Source organism: Pipistrellus hanaki (assembly GCF_964339955.1).
Source record: "Pipistrellus hanaki genome assembly, chromosome: 11".
In the NCBI taxonomy this organism is placed as follows: domain Eukaryota; kingdom Metazoa; phylum Chordata; class Mammalia; order Chiroptera; family Vespertilionidae; genus Pipistrellus; species Pipistrellus hanaki.
The window spans coordinates 1,628,119-1,647,792 of record NC_140513.1 but is presented as its reverse complement, the minus strand read 5'-3'; the positions used below and the strand labels follow the sequence as shown (position 1 = coordinate 1,647,792).

Below are 19,674 nucleotides of genomic sequence, written 5' to 3'. Positions count from 1 at the left end.
TTGAGTTGGGGGCTGGGGTTTTGGTGTCTCCATTGAGTTGGGGGCTGGGGTTTTGGTGTCTCCATTGAGTTGGGGCTGGGGTTTTGGTGTCTCCATTGAGTTGGGGGCTGGGGTTTTGGTGTCTCCATTGAGTTGGGGGCTGGGGTTTTGGTGTCTCCATTGAGTTGGGGGCTGGGGATTGGTGTCCCCATTGAGTTGGGGGCTGGGGTTTTGGTGTCTCCATTGAGTTGGGGGCTGGGGTTTTGGTGTCCCCATTGAGTTGGGGGCTGGGGATTGGTGTCTCCATTGAGTTGGGGGCTGGGGTTTTGGTGTCTCCATTGAGTTGGGGGCTGGGGTTTTGGTGTCCCCATTGAGTTGGGGGCTGGGGTTTTGGTGTCTCCATTGAGTTGGGGGCTGGGGTTTTGGTGTCCCCATTGAGTTGGGGGCTGGGGTTTTGGTGTCCCCATTGAGTTGGGGGCTGGGGATTGGTGTCTCCATTGAGTTGGGGGCTGGGGTTTTGGTGTCTCCATTGAGTTGGGGGCTGGGGTTTTGGTGTCCCCATTGAGTTGGGGGCTGGGGTTTTGGTGTCCCCATTGAGTTGGGGGCTGGGGTTTTGGTGTCCCCATTGAGTTGGGGGCTGGGGATTGGTGTCTCCATTGAGTTGGGGGCTGGGGTTTTGGTGTCTCCATTGAGTTGGGGGCTGGGGTTTTGTGTCTCCATTGAGTTGGGGGCTGGGGATTGGTGTCTTCATTGAGTTGGGGGCTGGGGTTTTGGTGTCCCCATTGAGTTGGGGGCTGGGGATTGGTGTCCCCATTGAGTTGGGGGCTGGGGTTTTGGTGTCCCCATTGAGTTGGGGGCTGGGGTTTTGGTGTCCCCATTGAGTTGGGGGCTGGGGATTGGTGTCCCCATTGAGTTGGGGGCTGGGGATTGGTGTCCCCATTGAGTTGGGGGCTGGGGTTTGGTGTCCCCATTGAGTTGGGGGCTGGGGTTTTGGTGTCCCCATTGAGTTGGGGGCTGGGGTTTTGGTGTCCCCATTGAGTTGGGGCTGGGGATTGGTGTCCCCATTGAGTTGGGGGCTGGGGATTGGTGTCCCCATTGAGTTGGGGGCTGGGGTTTTGGTGTCCCCATTGAGTTGGGGGCTGGGGATTGGTGTCTCCATTGAGTTGGGGGCTGGGTTTTGGTGTCTCCATTGAGTTGGGGGCTGGGGTTTTGGTGTCCCCATTGAGTTGGGGGCTGGGGATTGGTGTCTCCATTGAGTTGGGGCTGGGGTTTTGGTGTCCCCATTGAGTTGGGGGCTGGGTTTTGGTGTCCCCATTGAGTTGGGGGCTGGGGTTTTGGTGTCCCCATTGAGTTGGGGGCTGGGATTGGTGTCTCCATTGAGTTGGGGGCTGGGGTTTTGGTGTCCCCATTGAGTTGGGGGCTGGGGTTTTGGTGTCTCCATTGAGTTGGGGGCTGGGGTTTTGGTGTCTCCATTGAGTTGGGGGCTGGGGTTTTGGTGTCTCCATTGAGTTGGGGGCTGGGGTTTTGGTGTCTCCATTGAGTTGGGGGCTGGGGTTTTGGTGTCCCCATTGAGTTGGGGGCTGGGGTTTTGGTGTCTCCATTGAGTTGGGGGCTGGGGATTTGGTGTCTCCATTGAGTTGGGGGCTGGGGTTTTGGTGTCCCCATTGAGTTGGGGGCTGGGGATTGGTGTCCCCATTGAGTTGGGGGCTGGGGTTTTGGTGTCTCCATTGAGTTGGGGGCTGGGGTTTTGGTGTCTCCATTGAGTTGGGGGCTGGGGTTTTGGTGTCCCCATTGAGTTGGGGGCTGGGGTTTTGGTGTCTCCATTGAGTTGGGGGCTGGGGTTTTGGTGTCCCATTGAGTTGGGGGCTGGGGATTGGTGTCTCCATTGAGTTGGGGGCTGGGGTTTTGGTGTCTCCATTGAGTTGGGGGCTGGGGTTTTGGTGTCCCCATTGAGTTGGGGGCTGGGGTTTTGGTGTCTCCATTGAGTTGGGGGCTGGGGTTTTGGTGTCTCCATGAGTTGGGGGCTGGGGTTTTGGTGTCTCCATTGAGTTGGGGGCTGGGGTTTTGGTGTCTCCATTGAGTTGGGGGCTGGGGTTTTGGTGTCCCATTGAGTTGGGGGCTGGGGTTTTGGTGTCTCCATTGAGTTGGGGGCTGGGGATTGGTGTCTCCATTGAGTTGGGGGCTGGGGTTTTGGTGTCCCCATTGAGTTGGGGCTGGGGATTGGTGTCCCCATTGAGTTGGGGGCTGGGGTTTTGGTGTCTCCATTGAGTTGGGGGCTGGGGTTTTGGTGTCTCCATTGAGTTGGGGGCTGGGGATTGGTTGCCCCATGAGTTGGGGGCTGGGGTTTTGGTGTCTCCATTGAGTTGGGGGCTGGGGTTTTGGTGTCTCCCATTGAGTTGGGGGCTGGGGTTTTGGTGTCTCCATTGAGTTGGGGGCTGGGGTTTTGGTGTCCCCCATTGAGTTGGTGGCTGGGGATTGGTGTCCCCATTGAGTTGGGGCTGGGGTTTTGGTGTCCCCATTGAGTTGGGGGCTGGGGTTTTGGTGTCTCCATTGAGTTGGGGGCTGGGGTTTTGGTGTCTCCATTGAGTTGGGGGCTGGGGTTTTGGTGTCCCCATTGAGTTGGGGGCTGGGGATTGGTGTCCCCATTGAGTTGGGGGCTGGGGTTTTGGTGTCTCCATTGAGTTGGGGGCTGGGGTTTTGGTGTCTCCATTGAGTTGGGGGCTGGGGTTTTGGTGTCTCCATTGAGTTGGGGGCTGGGGTTTTGGTGTCCCCATTGAGTTGGGGGCTGGGGTTTGGTGTCCCCATTGAGTTGGGGGCTGGGGATTGGTGTCCCCATTGAGTTGGGGGCTGGGGTTTTGGTGTCTCCATTGAGTTGGGGGCTGGGGTTTTGGTGTCTCCATTGAGTTGGGGGCTGGGGTTTTGGTGTCCCCATTGAGTTGGGGGCTGGGGATTGGTGTCCCCATTGAGTTGGGGGCTGGGGTTTTGGTGTCCCCATTGAGTTGGGGGCTGGGGTTTTGGTGTCTCCATTGAGTTGGGGGCTGGGGTTTTGGTGTCTCCATTGAGTTGGGGGCTGGGGTTTTGGTGTCCCCATTGAGTTGGGGGCTGGGGATTGGTGTCCCCATTGAGTTGGGGGCTGGGGATTTGGTGTCCCCATTGAGTTGGGGGCTGGGGTTTTGGTGTCTCCATTGAGTTGGGGGCTGGGGTTTTGGTGTCTCCATTGAGTTGGGGGCTGGGGTTTTGGTGTCCCCATTGAGTTGGGGGCTGGGGTTTTGGTGTCCCCATTGAGTTGGGGGCTGGGGTTTTGGTGTCCCCATTGAGTTGGGGGCTGGGGTTTTGGTGTCCCCATTGAGTTGGGGGTGGGGTTTGGTGTCCCATTGAGTTGGGGGCTGGGGTTTTGGTGTCCCCATTGAGTTGGGGGCTGGGGTTTTGGTGTCCCCATTGAGTTGGGGGCTGGGGATTTGGTGTCCCCATTGAGTTGGGGGCTGGGGTTTTGGTGTCCCCATTGAGTTGGGGGCTGGGGTTTTGGTGTCTCCATTGAGTTGGGGGCTGGGGTTTTGGTGTCTCCATTGAGTTGGGGGCTGGGGTTTTGGTGTCCCCATTGAGTTGGGGGCTGGGGTTTTGGTGTCCCCATTGAGTTGGGGGCTGGGGTTTTGGTGTCCCCATTGAGTTGGGGGCTGGGGTTTTGGTGTCCCCATTGAGTTGGGGGCTGGGGTTTTGGTGTCTCCATTGAGTTGGGGGCTGGGGTTTTGGTGTCTCCATTGAGTTGGGGGCTGGGGTTTTGGTGTCCCCATTGAGTTGGGGGCTGGGGATTGGTGTCCCCATTGAGTTGGGGGCTGGGGTTTTGGTGTCTCCATTGAGTTGGGGGCTGGGGTTTTGGTGTCCCCATTGAGTTGGGGGCTGGGGTTTTGGTGTCCCCATTGAGTTGGGGGCTGGGGTTTTGGTGTCTCCATTGAGTTGGGGGCTGGGGATTGGTGTCCCCATTGAGTTGGGGGCTGGGGTTTTGGTGTCTCCATTGAGTTGGGGGCTGGGGTTTTGGTGTCCCCATTGAGTTGGGGGCTGGGGATTGGTGTCCCCATTGAGTTGGGGGCTGGGGTTTTGGTGTCTCCATTGAGTTGGGGGCTGGGGTTTTGGTGTCCCCATTGAGTTGGGGGCTGGGGTTTTGGTGTCCCCATTGAGTTGGGGGCTGGGGATTGGTGTCCCCATTGAGTTGGGGGCTGGGGTTTTGGTGTCTCCATTGAGTTGGGGCTGGGGTTTTGGTGTCCCCATTGAGTTGGGGGCTGGGGTTTTGGTGTCCCCATTGAGTTGGGGGCTGGGGTTTTGGTGTCTCCATTGAGTTGGGGGCTGGGGTTTTGGTGTCCCCATTGAGTTGGGGGCTGGGGTTTTGGTGTCCCCATTGAGTTGGGGGCTGGGGTTTTGGTGTCCCCATTGAGTTGGGGGCTGGGGTTTTGGTGTCTCCATTGAGTTGGGGGGCTGGGGTTTTGGTGTCTCCATTGAGTTGGGGGCTGGGGTTTTGGTGTCCCCATTGAGTTGGGGGCTGGGGATTGGTGTCCCCATTGAGTTGGGGGCTGGGGTTTTGGTGTCTCCATTGAGTTGGGGGCTGGGGTTTTGGTGTCCCCATTGAGTTGGGGGCTGGGGTTTTGGTGTCCCCATTGAGTTGGGGGCTGGGGTTTTGGTGTCTCCATTGAGTTGGGGGCTGGGGTTTTGGTGTCCCCATTGAGTTGGGGGCTGGGGTTTTGGTGTCTCCATTGAGTTGGGGGCTGGGGATTGGTGTCCCCATTGAGTTGGGGGCTGGGGTTTTGGTGTCTCCATTGAGTTGGGGGCTGGGGTTTTGGTGTCTCCATTGAGTTGGGGGCTGGGGTTTTGGTGTCTCCATTGAGTTGGGGGCTGGGGTTTTGGTGTCTCCATTGAGTTGGGGGCTGGGGTTTTGGTGTCTCCATTGAGTTGGGGGCTGGGGTTTTGGTGTCCCCATTGAGTTGGGGGCTGGGGATTGGTGTCCCCATTGAGTTGGGGGCTGGGGTTTTGGTGTCTCCATTGAGTTGGGGGCTGGGGTTTTGGTGTCCCCATTGAGTTGGGGGCTGGGGTTTTGGTGTCCCCATTGAGTTGGGGGCTGGGGATTGGTGTCCCCATTGAGTTGGGGGCTGGGGTTTTGGTGTCTCCATTGAGTTGGGGGCTGGGGTTTTGGTGTCCCCATTGAGTTGGGGGCTGGGGTTTTGGTGTCCCCATTGAGTTGGGGGCTGGGGTTTTGGTGTCCCCATTGAGTTGGGGGCTGGGGTTTTGGTGTCTCCATTGAGTTGGGGGCTGGGGTTTTGGTGTCTCCATTGAGTTGGGGGCTGGGGTTTTGGTGTCCCCATTGAGTTGGGGGCTGGGGATTGGTGTCCCCATTGAGTTGGGGGCTGGGGTTTTGGTGTCTCCATTGAGTTGGGGGCTGGGGTTTGGTGTCCCCATTGAGTTGGGGGCTGGGGTTTTGGTGTCCCCATTGAGTTGGGGGCTGGGGTTTTGGTGTCTCCATTGAGTTGGGGGCTGGGGTTTTGGTGTCCCCATTGAGTTGGGGGCTGGGGTTTTGGTGTCTCCATTGAGTTGGGGGCTGGGGATTGGTGTCCCCATTGAGTTGGGGGCTGGGGTTTTGGTGTCTCCATTGAGTTGGGGGCTGGGGTTTTGGTGTCTCCATTGAGTTGGGGGCTGGGGTTTTGGTGTCTCCATTGAGTTGGGGGCTGGGGTTTTGGTGTCTCCATTGAGTTGGGGGCTGGGGTTTTGGTGTCTCCATTGAGTTGGGGGCTGGGGTTTTGGTGTCCCCATTGAGTTGGGGGCTGGGGTTTTGGTGTCCCCATTGAGTTGGGGGCTGGGGTTTTGGTGTCCCCATTGAGTTGGGGGCTGGGGTTTTGGTGTCTCCATTGAGTTGGGGGCTGGGTTTTGGTGTCCCCATTGAGTTGGGGGCTGGGGTTTTGGTGTCTCCATTGAGTTGGGGGCTGGGGTTTTGGTGTCTCCATTGAGTTGGGGGCTGGGGTTTTGGTGTCTCCATTGAGTTGGGGGCTGGGGTTTTGGTGTCTCCATTGAGTTGGGGGCTGGGGTTTTGGTGTCCCCATTGAGTTGGGGGCTGGGGTTTTGGTGTCTCCATTGAGTTGGGGGCTGGGGTTTTGGTGTCCCCATTGAGTTGGGGGCTGGGGTTTTGGTGTCTCCATTGAGTTGGGGGCTGGGTTTTGGTGTCCCCATTGAGTTGGGGGCTGGGGTTTTGGTGTCTCCATTGAGTTGGGGGCTGGGTTTTGGTGTCCCCATTGAGTTGGGGGCTGGGGTTTTGGTGTCTCCATTGAGTTGGGGGCTGGGGTTTTGGTGTCCCCATTGAGTTGGGGGCTGGGGTTTTGGTGTCTCCATTGAGTTGGGGGCTGGGGTTTTGGTGTCCCCATTGAGTTGGGGGCTGGGGTTTTGGTGTCTCCATTGAGTTGGGGGCTGGGTTTTGGTGTCCCCATTGAGTTGGGGGCTGGGGTTTTGGTGTCTCCATTGAGTTGGGGGCTGGGGTTTTGGTGTCCCCATTGAGTTGGGGGCTGGGGTTTTGGTGTCTCCATTGAGTTGGGGGCTGGGGTTTTGGTGTCCCCATTGAGTTGGGGCTGGGGATTGGTGTCCCCATTGAGTTGGGGGCTGGGGTTTTGGTGTCTCCATTGAGTTGGGGGCTGGGGTTTTGGTGTCCCCATTGAGTTGGGGCTGGGGTTTTGGTGTCCCCATTGAGTTGGGGGCTGGGGTTTTGGTGTCTCCATTGAGTTGGGGGCTGGGGTTTTGGTGTCTCCATTGAGTTGGGGGCTGGGGTTTTGGTGTCTCCATTGAGTTGGGGGCTGGGGATTGGTGTCTCCATTGAGTTGGGGGCTGGGGTTTTGGTGTCCCCATTGAGTTGGGGGCTGGGGTTTTGGTGTCTCCATTGAGTTGGGGCTGGGGTTTTGGTGTCTCCATTGAGTTGGGGGCTGGGGTTTTGGTGTCCCCATTGAGTTGGGGGCTGGGGATTGTGTCTCCATTGAGTTGGGGGCTGGGGTTTTGGTGTCTCCATTGAGTTGGGGGCTGGGGTTTTGGTGTCTCCATTGAGTTGGGGGCTGGGGATTGGTGTCCCCATTGAGTTGGGGGCTGGGGTTTTGGTGTCTCCATTGAGTTGGGGGCTGGGGTTTTGGTGTCTCCATTGAGTTGGGGGCTGGGGTTTTGGTGTCTCCATTGAGTTGGGGGCTGGGGTTTTGGTGTCTCCATTGAGTTGGGGGCTGGGGTTTTGGTGTCCCCATTGAGTTGGGGGCTGGGGTTTTGGTGTCCCCATTGAGTTGGGGGCTGGGGTTTTGGTGTCTCCATTGAGTTGGGGGCTGGGGTTTTGGTGTCTCCATTGAGTTGGGGGCTGGGGTTTGGTGTCCCCATTGAGTTGGGGGCTGGGGATTGGTGTCTCCATTGAGTTGGGGGCTGGGGTTTTGGTGTCTCCATTGAGTTGGGGGCTGGGGTTTTGGTGTCCCCATTGAGTTGGGGGCTGGGGTTTTGGTGTCTCCATTGAGTTGGGGGCTGGGGTTTTGGTGTCTCCATTGAGTTGGGGGCTGGGGTTTTGGTGTCTCCATTGAGTTGGGGGCTGGGGTTTTGGTGTCTCCATTGAGTTGGGGGCTGGGGTTTTGGTGTCTCCATTGAGTTGGGGGCTGGGGTTTTGGTGTCCCCATTGAGTTGGGGGCTGGGGTTTTGGTGTCCCCATTGAGTTGGGGGCTGGGGTTTTGGTGTCCCCATTGAGTTGGGGGCTGGGGTTTTGGTGTCTCCATTGAGTTGGGGGCTGGGGTTTTGGTGTCTCCATTGAGTTGGGGGCTGGGGTTTTGGTGTCTCCATTGAGTTGGGTGCTGGGGTTTTGGTGTCCCCATTGAGTTGGGGGCTGGGGTTTTGGTGTCTCCATTGAGTTGGGGGCTGGGGTTTTGGTGTCTCCATTGAGTTGGGGGCTGGGGTTTTGGTGTCTCCATTGAGTTGGGGGCTGGGGTTTTGGTGTCTCCATTGAGTTGGGGGCTGGGGTTTTGGTGTCCCCATTGAGTTGGGGGCTGGGGTTTTGGTGTCCCCATTGAGTTGGGGGCTGGGGTTTTGGTGTCCCCATTGAGTTGGGGGCTGGGGTTTTGGTGTCCCCATTGAGTTGGGGGCTGGGGTTTTGGTGTCCCCATTGAGTTGGGGGCTGGGGTTTTGGTGTCCCCATTGAGTTGGGGGCTGGGGTTTTGGTGTCCCCATTGAGTTGGGGGCTTGGGTTTTGGTGTCTCCATTGAGTTGGGGGCTGGGGTTTTGGTGTCCCCATTGAGTTGGGGGCTGGGGTTTTGGTGTCTCCATTGAGTTGGGGGCTGGGGTTTTGGTGTCCCCATTGAGTTGGGGGCTGGGGTTTTGGTGTCTCCATTGAGTTGGGGGCTGGGGTTTTGGTGTCTCCATTGAGTTGGGGGCTGGGGTTTTGGTGTCTCCATTGAGTTGGGGGCTGGGGTTTTGGTGTCTCCATTGAGTTGGGGGCTGGGGTTTTGGTGTCTCCATTGAGTTGGGGGCTGGGGTTTTGGTGTCTCCATTGAGTTGGGGGCTGGGTTTTGGTGTCTCCATTGAGTTGGGGGCTGGGGTTTTGGTGTCCCCATTGAGTTGGGGGCTGGGGTTTTGGTGTCCCCATTGAGTTGGGGGCTGGGGTTTTGGTGTCTCCATTGAGTTGGGGGCTGGGGTTTTGGTGTCCCCATTGAGTTGGGGGCCTGGGTTTTGGTGTCTCCATTGAGTTGGGGGCTGGCGTTTTGGTGTCCCCATTGAGTTGGGGGCTGGGGTTTTGGTGTCTCCATTGAGTTGGGGGCTGGGGTTTTGGTGTCTCCATTGAGTTGGGGGCTGGGGTTTTGGTGTCTCCATTGAGTTGGGGGCTGGGGTTTTGGTGTCTCCATTGAGTTGGGGGCTGGGGTTTTGGTGTCTCCATTGAGTTGGGGGCTGGGGTTTTGGTGTCTCCATTGAGTTGGGGGCTGGGGTTTTGGTGTCCCCATTGAGTTGGGGGCTGGGGTTTTGGTGTCCCCATTGAGTTGGGGGCTGGGGTTTTGGTGTCTCCATTGAGTTGGGGGCTGGGGTTTTGGTGTCCCCATTGAGTTGGGGGCTGGGGTTTTGGTGTCTCCATTGAGTTGGGGGCTGGGGTTTTGGTGTCTCCATTGAGTTGGGGGCTGGGGTTTTGGTGTCCCCATTGAGTTGGGGGCTGGGGTTTTGGTGTCCCCATTGAGTTGGGGGCTGGGGTTTTGGTGTCTCCATTGAGTTGGGGGCTGGGGTTTTGGTGTCTCCATTGAGTTGGGGGCTGGGGTTTTGGTGTCTCCATTGAGTTGGGGGCTGGGGTTTTGGTGTCTCCATTGAGTTGGGGGCTGGGGTTTTGCTGTCTCCATTGAGTTGGGGGCTGGGGTTTTGGTGTCTCCATTGAGTTGGGGGCTGGGGTTTTGGTGTCTCCATTGAGTTGGGGGCTGGGGTTTTGGTGTCCCCATTGAGTTGGGGGCTGGGGTTTTGGTGTCCCCATTGAGTTGGGGGCTGGGGTTTTGGTGTCCCCATTGAGTTGGGGGCTGGGGTTTTGGTGTCCCCATTGAGTTGGGGGCTGGGGTTTTGGTGTCTCCATTGAGTTGGGGGCTGGGGTTTTGGTGTCTCCATTGAGTTGGGGGCTGGGGTTTTGGTGTCTCCATTGAGTTGGGGGCTGGGGTTTTGGTGTCTCCATTGAGTTGGGGGCTGGGGTTTTGGTGTCTCCATTGAGTTGGGGCTGGGGTTTTGGTGTCTCCATTGAGTTGGGGGCTGGGGTTTTGGTGTCTCCATTGAGTTGGGGGCTGGGGTTTTGGTGTCCCCATTGAGTTGGGGGCTGGGGTTTTGGTGTCCCCATTGAGTTGGGGGCTGGGGTTTTGGTGTCTCCATTGAGTTGGGGGCTGGGGTTTTGGTGTCTCCATTGAGTTGGGGGCTGGGGTTTTGGTGTCCCCATTGAGTTGGGGGCTGGGGTTTTGGTGTCTATGTTGAGTTGGGGGCTGGGTTTGGGAGCCCCGCTGGAGGAGGCAGAGGCGCAGCCTGGCCCGCTAATGAGCTCCGTTACTTCCTGTGAAGCCACAGAAGCTGGTCTGGGCGCTCTGGCGGAGCGGGCTCTGACCCCGAGCTCTGCTCAGTGTCTGGGCACAGCCACTCATTGGCTGCCCCTCGCTCCTGGGCCTTCCGGAACCCCGCGGCCTCTGGCCGTGGATGTAAATATTTATGCTTCTGTGAGAGCAGGGCGGGCGCTGGCCCTTCCCGGCCGCAGCCTCCCCCTCCCTGGACCCCCCGGGGCCTGCTCCTGCCCGACAAGGGCCCCTGTGACTTTGATCCAAAGTCTGGTGGGGACCAGAGGCAGGGGGGCAAGTGGTCACGGGAGAGAATTAGGGGTGTCCCATTGTAGTGACTTCTCTGTGGTCAGAGACACACTGACCGGGGCCTGGGGTGCGCTGGGGGCGGTGGGGGGCATTGGGGAGACCCCTGGCTCTGGAGGACCGTGGGGCTGTGCCCTGGGCTCTGCTTGGTGACCCTGCCCTCCACTGTGTGTCCGTGTGGGGTTTTGGGGGGACCAAAAGGACACTAACGCCATACACCGGCTCCTCCCCGGGCCCCACGCTGCTCCCCAGGCCCCGAAACGTGCGGTCGCTGTGGGACCTCATCGGCTCCGCCCGCCCTCCATCTGTCCTGAGCCCAGCAGCTTCTCTCCTGCGGCTGCCCAGGCGCCCGGCTCTGGCCGTCACAGCACCCGCGACAGGAGAGCCCGGGACCGCTCAGCCCCGGGGGTCAGAGGACCCCCGTCCTCAGCCTGTTCGTGGGGGTCTGGGGCCAGGGAAGCTCCAGGAGGCCGGAGGGGCTGTGAGGGGAGGCACAGGGCCGGCCACTCGCCCGGCCGTCACCGTGCCCAGCAGGCAGGTGCTCTCATGCCCCCTCCCGTGAGGAAGCTGGGGCCGGGCCTGCCCACTCCCGAAGTGCAGGTGCCAGAGGCAGGACTCCAAGCCCAGGAGCACAGGTGACAGTGAGGCCTGGCCGTGGGCACCGGGAGCGCTGTCAGGACCGCGAATCAGGCGGTTAACGCCACAAGCCACCGGCTTTCTAGAACCTTCCATCTCAGCCCGCCTGCCCCTCCCTGCCAGGCCCCCGGAGACACGCCGCCGAGGGGGGCGTCCTGCACCTGGAGCTGCTGGTGGCCGTGGGCCCCGATGTGCACCAGGCTCACCAGGAGGACACGGAGCGCTACGTGCTGACCAACCTCAACATGGTGCGTGCTCGGGTGGCCGGGCGTGGGCGGCCGGGCGCGGGGGCCACGTGCCCACAGGTCCTCGGAGCCTCGGCACGGTCCCAGGCCGGGCTGTGGCGTGGCCGCGGCCGGCTCGTCCGCTGGTGTGAGATCTGAACTGCACTCTGGTGCAAATCCGGTACAAATCTAGACGGATGGCAATTTCCCGAATCCTGTTGTTTCGTTTTCCCGTTCTGCCTCGGTGGTTCTTCCTGAGCGATGAGAGTGGGGGGGGGGGTGTCCCAATCCCAGCTGGCTGCCTCCCTGGCTGCCTCCCAGCCCAAGGCCCAGCACTCGGGGTGCCCCACCCACACGCTGAGGAGCACCCTCTCCAGGCCCGTCCCTCTGGCCGGCTCCCCCGCCCGCGTGGACCCTCCGTCTGTCTGCCCCTCCACAGGCGGCGGAACTGCTGAGGGACCCGTCCCTGGGGGCCCAGTTCCGGGTGCACCTGGTGAGGATGGTCATCCTGACACGGCCCCAGGTGGGTGCTGGCCCGGCGTCCCTGTCCTCCCCACCCCCTCCCTGTCCTCCCTGCGCCCTCCCTGTCTTTCCCTCCCCCTCCCTGTCCTCCCCGCCCCCTCCCTGTCCTCCCCACCCCCTCTCTGTCCTCCCTGCCCCCGCCCCCTCTCTGTTCCCCCCTACCCCCCTCTATCCCCCCCCGTGCCCTCTCTGTCCCCTGTCCCCCCCCCGCGCCCTCTCTGTCCCCTGTCCCCCCCCCCGCCCCCTCCCTGTCCTCCCTGCCCCCTCCCTGTCCTCCCTGCCCCCTCCCTGTCTTTCCCTCCCCCTCCCTGTCCTCCCTGCCCCCTCCCTGTCCTCCCCGCCCCCTCCCTGTCCTCCCTGCCCCCTCCCTGTCCTCCCTGCCCCCTCCCTGTCCTCCCCGCCCCCTCCCTGTCCTCCCCGCCCCCTCTCTGACCTTCCCACCCCCAATCTGTCCTCCCCACCCCCTCCTGGCCCCGGGCGCCTGGGTGCCACCTGCCCGGCGCCCAGTACGCCCGCCCCTGAGCTGCGGACAGAGACAGGGTGTGGAGGGCTGAGGTGCCTGCCCGGTGGGTCCAGTAAATGGGGGCTCCCCCGCTGCTCCCCAGGACGCCCCGCAGGTCACAGCCAACATCACGGCATCGCTGCTGAGCGTCTGCGCGTGGAGCCGGACGGTCAGCCCCCCGGGGGCCGCGGACCTGGTCCTCTACGTCACCAGGTAGCCGCTCCTGCAGGCCGCCTCTGGGGGCTGCTCCCGCAGGCCGGGGGGAGGGCGGGCACCCCAGCGGGTGTGCAGAGGCGCTGGGCCCCACGTGTCTCTCTTCCGTTCCTGAGGTTTGACCTGGAGCTGCCTGATGGCAACCGGCAGGTTCGGGGGGTCACCCAGCTGGGGGGTGCCTGCTCGGCCTCCTGGAGCTGTGTCATCACTGAGGACACCGGCTTCGACCTGGGCGTCACCATTGCCCACGAGATCGGGCACAGGTACGCGGCCCCACGCTCAGGCCAACGAGCTGACCGGGCCCAGGAGGGGAGGTGGGGCTGGCAGGGGCCTGGACGCGGGAAGAAGCCTGTGCCTTTGCCCCGCGGACCAGGGAGGGGGGGGCTGGGAAATGTGATACTTCATGATTACTGAACAACTAAAGGAAATTAAAAAACACAAGCAAAATAAACTCAACAATTAGGAACTGAGGTTTATAGGAAATTCAGGTAAAGAAAAACTAAGCCGCAAAAATTAGCCCACCTCCCACCGCACAGAGAGCATCTGTTCATAGTTGATATTTCACTTCAGTCTTTAATTTACACACAGTTTTCTATTTGCAAAATTAGGATTATACTGCTTATTGGCTTGTTACCTGCTTCTCTTCTTTAATCCGCACCTGAAGATAAGTTCTTATTGCTTTTTTAGACAGAGAGGAAGGCAGAGAGAGAAAGAGAGACAGAGAGAAACATTGATGTGAGAGAGAAGCATCGATGGGTTGCCTCCTGTACACGCTTCAAACCTAGTGTGTGCCCGAACCAGGAATCGAACCCAAAGCCTGTGTGTGAGACGACGCTCCAACCTATGGAGCCATCGAAACAGCTGTTCTCTGCTTTTTATGCAACTACATATTTCTCCCTCACCTTCCTCCAGGCCTTTTATTTTTTATTTTGTTTTTATTTTTTTAATATACTTTATTGATTTCTTACAGAGAGGAAGAGAGAGGGATAGAGAGTTAGAAACATCAATGAGAAACATTGATCAGCTGCCTCCTACACACCCCCTCCTGGGGATGTGCCTGCAAGGTACATGCCCTTGACCAGCATCAAACCTGGGACCCTTGAGTCTGCAGGCCAGCGCTCTAGCCACTGAGCAACACCGGCTAGGGCTCCCAGGCCTTTTATTTTATTTTATTTATTATTATTTTTAAAATATATATTTTATTGATTTTTTTACAAAGAGGAAGAGAGAGGGATAGAAAGTCAGAAACATCGATGAGAGAGAAACATCAATCAGCCGCCTCTTGCACACCCCCTACTGGGGATGTGCCCACAACCAAGGTGCATGCCCTTGACCGGAAACGAACCCGGGACCCTTGAGTCCATAGGCCGACGCTCTATCCACTGAGCCACACCGGTCAGGGGCTCCAGGCCTTTTAAATGCCTTGGTGTGCGCCATCACTTACGTAACTAGCCCTGCGGGCGTTCAGGTGGCTTCCAGGGTGACCTGCTTGGTGTCTGTGGGCAGATCTCTGCTCCTCCTACCTCACCGACCTGGGCAGTGCGTCTTTCCTTGTGACTTCGTCCTTCGGTTAGGAAAGGAAGGCTCCCTCGCTGTAAGCCCAGGTAGCGCTGAGACTCCTTCGGTAAAAGATGAGTCTCTTGGCTCAGTGGATAGAGCATCGGCCTGCGGACTGAAGGTCCCAGGTTTGATTTCGGCCAAGGGCACGTACCTTGGCTGCGGGCACATCCCCAGTGGGGGGTGTGCAGGAGGCAGCTGATCGATGTTTCTCTCTCATTGATGTTTCTAACTCTCCCTCTCCCTTCCTCTCTGTAAAAATCAATAAAAAATATATTTAAAAAAAAAAAGAGATGAGTCTCTATTCTCTATCTTCCTTGCTCACCTGCCCCCCTTTAACCCCTCGGAAGGCTTCTGTGAACCCCCCACCCCCATCTCTGTGGGCGGCCCAGGCCCCCAGAGGGCTGGAACTGGTACTGCCCCCCCCCCCCCCAGCAGTTCTGCATCTTCCCCTGCTCCTTCCCCATCACCGTCCCCGCCTCTTGTTTGGAGGGAAAGGCCTTGAAAAGCTGGGGGAGGGAGGGCTGCTCAGGGCCGCACGCCCGGATAGTATTGAGTCGTCACACACACAGTCTGCACGTGACAGAGCCAGCCCCGACCAGAACGCCATCTCCTCCCCAGACTCGAGCACAGCCGACTGGTTCTCTACGGCCTCTGGTGCTCACCAACCGGCACGGGCAGGCGTGGGCGGGACTCGTTTACCTGCGGGGTTAGCTGGTGGCAGGGCCAAGGGGCCCCACTGGGGGAGGGGACCCCGCCCGCCCCCCAGGCCGCTCTCAGCGCCCCCCTTCTGCCTCCTCGCAGCTTGGGCCTGGAACACGACGGAGCCCAGGGAAGTGGGAGCGCGTGTGGGCCCAGCGGCCACGTGATGGGGACCGATGGCACCGCACCCACCCGGGGGGGCCTCGCGTGGTCCCCCTGCAGCCGCCGGCAGCTGCTGCACCTGCTCAGGTAGCACATCCCGCCATCCTCCGCCGCCCCCTGCACCCACCCCTCCGTGCCACCCGTTCCTGTGCCGACCCCTGAGTTCTCCCCCATCGCCCCTGTCCTAGCACGCACCCACCTCTCCATCCCCTTCCCTCCCCTCCCTGAGTCCAACCTCCACCTGCCCCCCTCCCTCTGCTCCCCCTGCCTCCCCCTCTGCTCCTGCCCCTCCCCCTCTGCTCCTGCCCCTCCCCCTGCCCCCTCTGCCCCTTCCCAGCCTCTACTGCTCTCAGAGCTGAGCCGGGTCCCGGCCTCGCCTCCGCTGCTGGTGGGGAGCACGGGCTGAGAACTATGCCCCCACCCGAGCCCACCCCTCCTCACCCCACCCGGGGCCTGAGCGGGGTCTTGTCACAGCGCAGGACTGGTGCGCTGCGTGTGGGACCAGCCGGGCCCGCAGTCCGGGCCTGCGGGGCGCCCTCCCCAGGCCCACCCCGGTCTGTACTACGGCGCGGACGAGCAGTGCCGCGTGGCCTTCGGCCCCTCCGCCGTGGCCTGCACCTTCGCCCCGGAGGACACGGTGAGTGGCAGGTGCTGTGCCCAGTCTCCTCCTCCTGCCCACAGCCTCCCCCCACCTCCCCGCCCACCCCCAGCAGCTCCCTCCGCCGGCTCAGGCCCGGCGTGCGCTGTGGGCGCCCTGCACCAGCGGGTCGTAATTTGGGGGCAGGGACGCCACATTGTGGTTGTGACTGGGCCCCACCAGTAGGTAGAGCCGGCCTGGCAGGGCCCCGAGCCCGTGGCCGTGGCCGTAAGTAGGCAGGCACCAGCCGCCAGCCCGGTGGGACTGGAGGGCCGGCCGGAGGGGGTCCCGCCGGTCCCGCCGAGCCCCACAGGCGGAGCCGGTGGCAGGAGGCGGGTGCAGGGCGGTCTCCCCAGGCAGACTTCCTCCCCACGCGCTGAGGGCCGTGGGCCCAGGCACAGGCCTCGGCGCCTCCTCCACAGGAAACACTGAGAACATGTCTGAGCGGTGCAAGCGTGTGGGCCTCATGCGGTGGCACAAATCCTGTGTCAAGTCACACGCCAGGACATTGTCTCTGAACTGGGAGTTTGTGATTTTCTTCTGAATTTAAATGAAATGGAAACATTTTCACGGCCACACAAAGGACGTGGGCACTGTCCCTGGTCCTGACGGACACGTCAGCCCCCCTCCCACCGCCAGGGCCAGGGGCGTGGCTGTCAGTGCCCACAGCGGGAGGCAGGGAGGCTGGGCCAGACCTGACAGGCCGGGCCTGTGCTGGCACCTGTCTCCTCAGGATGCCTGCCAGGCGCTCTCCTGCCACACGGACCCCCTGGACCACAGCAGCTGCAGCCGCCTCCTCCTCCCGATGCTGGACGGCACCGAGTGCGGCCCCCAGAAGGTCAGCCGGGAGCGAGGGGGTGCGGAGCGTGGGAGCGTGCGTGAGTGTGGGTGTGCAGGCCCCTGCAGCCTGGCAGCTCTTATTCCTGGGGCGGGAGGACACAGTGAGCCAGGGCGAGGGCCCTGGAACTGTCCTTGGTGCCCGTGGGGATGGGGGTGACGCCTGTGAGTGTGATGCCCATGGGAGCGGGAGTGTAGGTGGGTGGGGGTGTGGGTGGGGGTGGGGGTGGGGTGAGGGTGCCTGCGGGGACGGAATGGCTGTCGCTCCTTGCAGTGGTGTTCCAAGGGTCACTGCCGCGGCCTGGCGGAGCTGGCCCCCACGGGGGCAGTGCACGGGCACTGGTCAGCTTGGGGTCCCCCCAGTCCTTGCTCCCGCTCCTGCGGAGGAGGCGTGGTCACCAGGAGGCGGCAGTGCAACAACCCCAGGTGCAGGATGGAAGGGGATGGAAGGGGATAGGAGGGGGTGGAAGGGGGTGGAAGGGGAGGAGGGAGGGAAGGGGAGGAGGGGCGTGGGAGGGGGCTGCGCTTGCCCTGTTGGGGGTCTGGGGGTCACCTCTCCCCTCTGTTTTCAGACCTGCCTTTGGGGGGCATGCTTGCACCGGTGTGGACCTCCAGGCCGAGATGTGCAACACCCAGGTGGGCGGCTTCCCGGGCAGGGCTGGGGGCGGGGGGTTGAACCGGAAACCTAGGCCTGTGCCCTGAGGGGAATCACCCCGCCACCTTGCGGTGTGTGGAATGGTGCTCCGCCTGGAGCCACTGGCCAGGGCGGACGGCCCTGTGTTGGTCATGGCCATCACAGTGGTGTGAAGCGGGTTGCACGTGTGAGAGCTGCCCTCCCCCTCTCCCGGCGGCCACTGGGGCCGGACCTGCAGGGAGCCCTCGCCTGGCCTGGGGTGGGGGAGGGGGTGTGCGGGCAGCCGAGGGCCGCGTCACGCTCAGTCGGTCCCCTCTGCCAGCCAGTCCCCTCCGTCAGCCGGTCCCCTCCGCCAGCCGGTCCCCTCCGCCAGCTGGTCCCCTCCACCAGCCAGTCCCCTCCATCAGCCGGTCCCCTCCGCCAGCCGGTCCCCTCCGCCAGCGGGTCCCCTCCGCCAGCCGGGCCCCTCTGTCAGCCGGTCCCCTCCGCCAGCCGGGCCCCTCTGTCAGCCGGTCCCCTCCGCCAGCCAGTGCCCTCCGCCAGCCGGTCCCCTCGGCCAGCCGGTCCCCGCTCCCAGCAGGCCCACTGGAGCCTTTCTCTCTGACGCCTCCCGCAGGCTCTTGGTGAAGCCTCGCTGGGCCTGCCCTGACGCCCGCCTCCAGGCGGTGCTGTGAAGAGCCCAGCCTTGACCTGAGCTTCGGGGCCTGGGCCTGGGCGGTGTTCTCTGCCCGCTTCCCTCTGCGCTTCCCTCTGCGCTTCCCTCTGCCCCCTGTCCCCACAAGGGCTCTGGAATTCCCCATCAGCAGAGACAGGCTCCTGCCACCCCCATTACCGAGCGGGAACAGGTGCAGCCAGGAGCCAGGCTCAGACCCTCTGCAGGCCCTCACCCTCAGGGTCCTCACTGTCCCCAGGTGCAAGGGTCGCAGCCCTGGGCCCCTGACATAGGCCTGTCCCTGCCCTGGGCCCCTGACATAGGCCTGTCCCTGCCCTGGGCCCCTGACATAGGCCTGTCCCTGCCCTGGGCCCCTGACATAGGCCTGTCCCTGCCCTGGGCCCCTGACATAGGCCTGTCCCCAGCCCTGGGCCCCTGACCTAGGCCTGTCCCCTGCCCTGGGCCCCTGACATAGGCCTGTCCCCTGCCTGGGCCCCTGACCTGGGCCTGGCCTGCCCTGTCCGCAGGCCTGCGAGAACACCCAGCTGGCGTTCATGGCCGAGCAGTGTGCGGAGACCGAGGGGCAGCCTCTGGGCCTCTCCCCAGGCAATGCCACCTCCTACCGCTGGGGCCCAGCCGTGCCTCACAGCCAAGGTGCGCCCGGGGCTGCGGGGAGCGGAGCGGGCGGGCGGCTCCCGGCAGTGGCAGCAGCACAGGCCGTGCCTCAGCCAGCGGGCGGGCGGGAGCGTCCTGGCTCGGCCCTGGGAGCCTGCTTCCCGGGTGGTCGCCCTCCTTGCCCCCCCACTGCCCCGCCCCTGCCCCTGCCCTGCCCATGCCCCGCCCCGCCCCTGCGCCAGTGTTCCTGCCCCTCTGCCTTCCCAGGGGACGCTCTGTGCAGGCACACGTGCCGGGCCGTTGGCGAGAGCTTCATCATGAGGCGCGGGGACAGTTTCCGGGATGGCACCCGCTGTGTGCCCGGCGGCCCGCGGGGGCACGGGGCCCTCAGCCTGTGCGTGCTGGGCCGCTGCAGGGTAGGTGTGTGCGGGCAGCGGGCGCCTCTCCCTCCCCTGCGGGCCCAGGCCTGTCCCAGCGAGGCCAGGCCCAGGGCTCCGGGGCGAGGCCGCGGGCGGGTCCCTGAAGCAGCAGCGGTCTGGGGGTGAGGAGGGGGCACTCTGACCTCGGGGTCAGCAGGGCTGGGAGCTGGGCTGGATCTGGGGCGAGCTATGTAAGCTCCTCCCCCGAGGGGCCTCAGGTGCTCTGTGTGCGGCCCCCTGTCATGTGACTCGGAGCCGGGGCTGCAGCCCGGACTCCCCTCCGCCCCCTGCACAGACGTTTGGCTGTGACGGCCGGCTGGACTCCGGGCGGGTGCCCGACGTGTGCCAGGTGTGCGGCGGCGACAACAGCACGTGCAGCCCGCACAGCGGCTCCTTCGAGGGCGGAAGAGCCCGAGGTAGGGCCGCCCCCCCCCCCCAGAAGCCCCTGCGGCCAGAGCCTCGGCGCCCCTGCCCAGGCCGGGGCAGGCAGGAGGGGACCCCCACGTTGGCTCCGCCTGGAGCCTCCGCCGCCCTCTGCCGCCCTCTGCCGCCCTCTGCCGGGCTGGGAGTGCCCTGGGGGCTGGCCTCCTGCCACGGAGGCCCGTTGGGGACTGTCCCGGGGCCCCTGGCCCTGATGTTCATAAGAGAGGTCAGGCGGTCTGCAAAGCCACTGCTCACGGGTCAGTGGAGGACGGGACCCCAACTCCCTCTGGCAGGATCCATCCCCTCCCCCACCAGGGCAGCCCCCCCAGGTGGCCCCCACTGGCAGGGCTGCCCCCTGAGGCGTGCCTGCCTGAGGTGGCTTCACAGGGGCTGGCGCTGCTGAGTGTGTGCCTGGCACCGACGCCCGCCCCCTCGTCACCTGCGGTGCGGGCGGTGGCTCAGCCCTCGCTCCCTCCCTCCCAGAGTACGTCACGTTCCTGACGCTGACCCCCGGCCTGACCGGCGTGCAGGTCACCAACCACCGGCCGCTCTTCACGCACCTGGGTGAGTGCGGAGGCCAGCTCCTCACCCCCGTCTCCCTGGGG

The 19,674-nt window shown here is 62.5% G+C and overlaps 2 protein-coding genes across 2 annotated transcripts in view; one reads left to right on the top strand and one right to left on the bottom strand.

Moving 5' to 3' along the window:
- The window catches only part of GBGT1 (globoside alpha-1,3-N-acetylgalactosaminyltransferase 1 (FORS blood group)), a 134,816-nt gene that overhangs the window by 96,613 nt on the left and 18,529 nt on the right, over positions 1-19,674 (bottom strand). The gene's annotated exons all lie outside the window — the stretch shown is intronic.
- ADAMTS13 (ADAM metallopeptidase with thrombospondin type 1 motif 13) overlaps positions 1-19,674 on the top strand; it is a 34,227-nt gene that overhangs the window by 2,862 nt on the left and 11,691 nt on the right. The window contains exons 3-15 of the mRNA XM_084898309.1: positions 11,094-11,218; positions 11,634-11,717; positions 12,322-12,431; positions 12,548-12,694; positions 14,793-14,939; positions 15,327-15,489; positions 16,223-16,327; positions 16,601-16,752; positions 16,899-16,962; positions 18,140-18,266; positions 18,495-18,643; positions 18,942-19,062; positions 19,553-19,633. Of these exons, the coding sequence (XP_084754435.1) occupies positions 11,094-11,218; positions 11,634-11,717; positions 12,322-12,431; positions 12,548-12,694; positions 14,793-14,939; positions 15,327-15,489; positions 16,223-16,327; positions 16,601-16,752; positions 16,899-16,962; positions 18,140-18,266; positions 18,495-18,643; positions 18,942-19,062; positions 19,553-19,633 (1,575 nt within the window). The remainder of the gene's footprint in view (positions 1-11,093; positions 11,219-11,633; positions 11,718-12,321; positions 12,432-12,547; positions 12,695-14,792; positions 14,940-15,326; positions 15,490-16,222; positions 16,328-16,600; positions 16,753-16,898; positions 16,963-18,139; positions 18,267-18,494; positions 18,644-18,941; positions 19,063-19,552; positions 19,634-19,674) is intronic.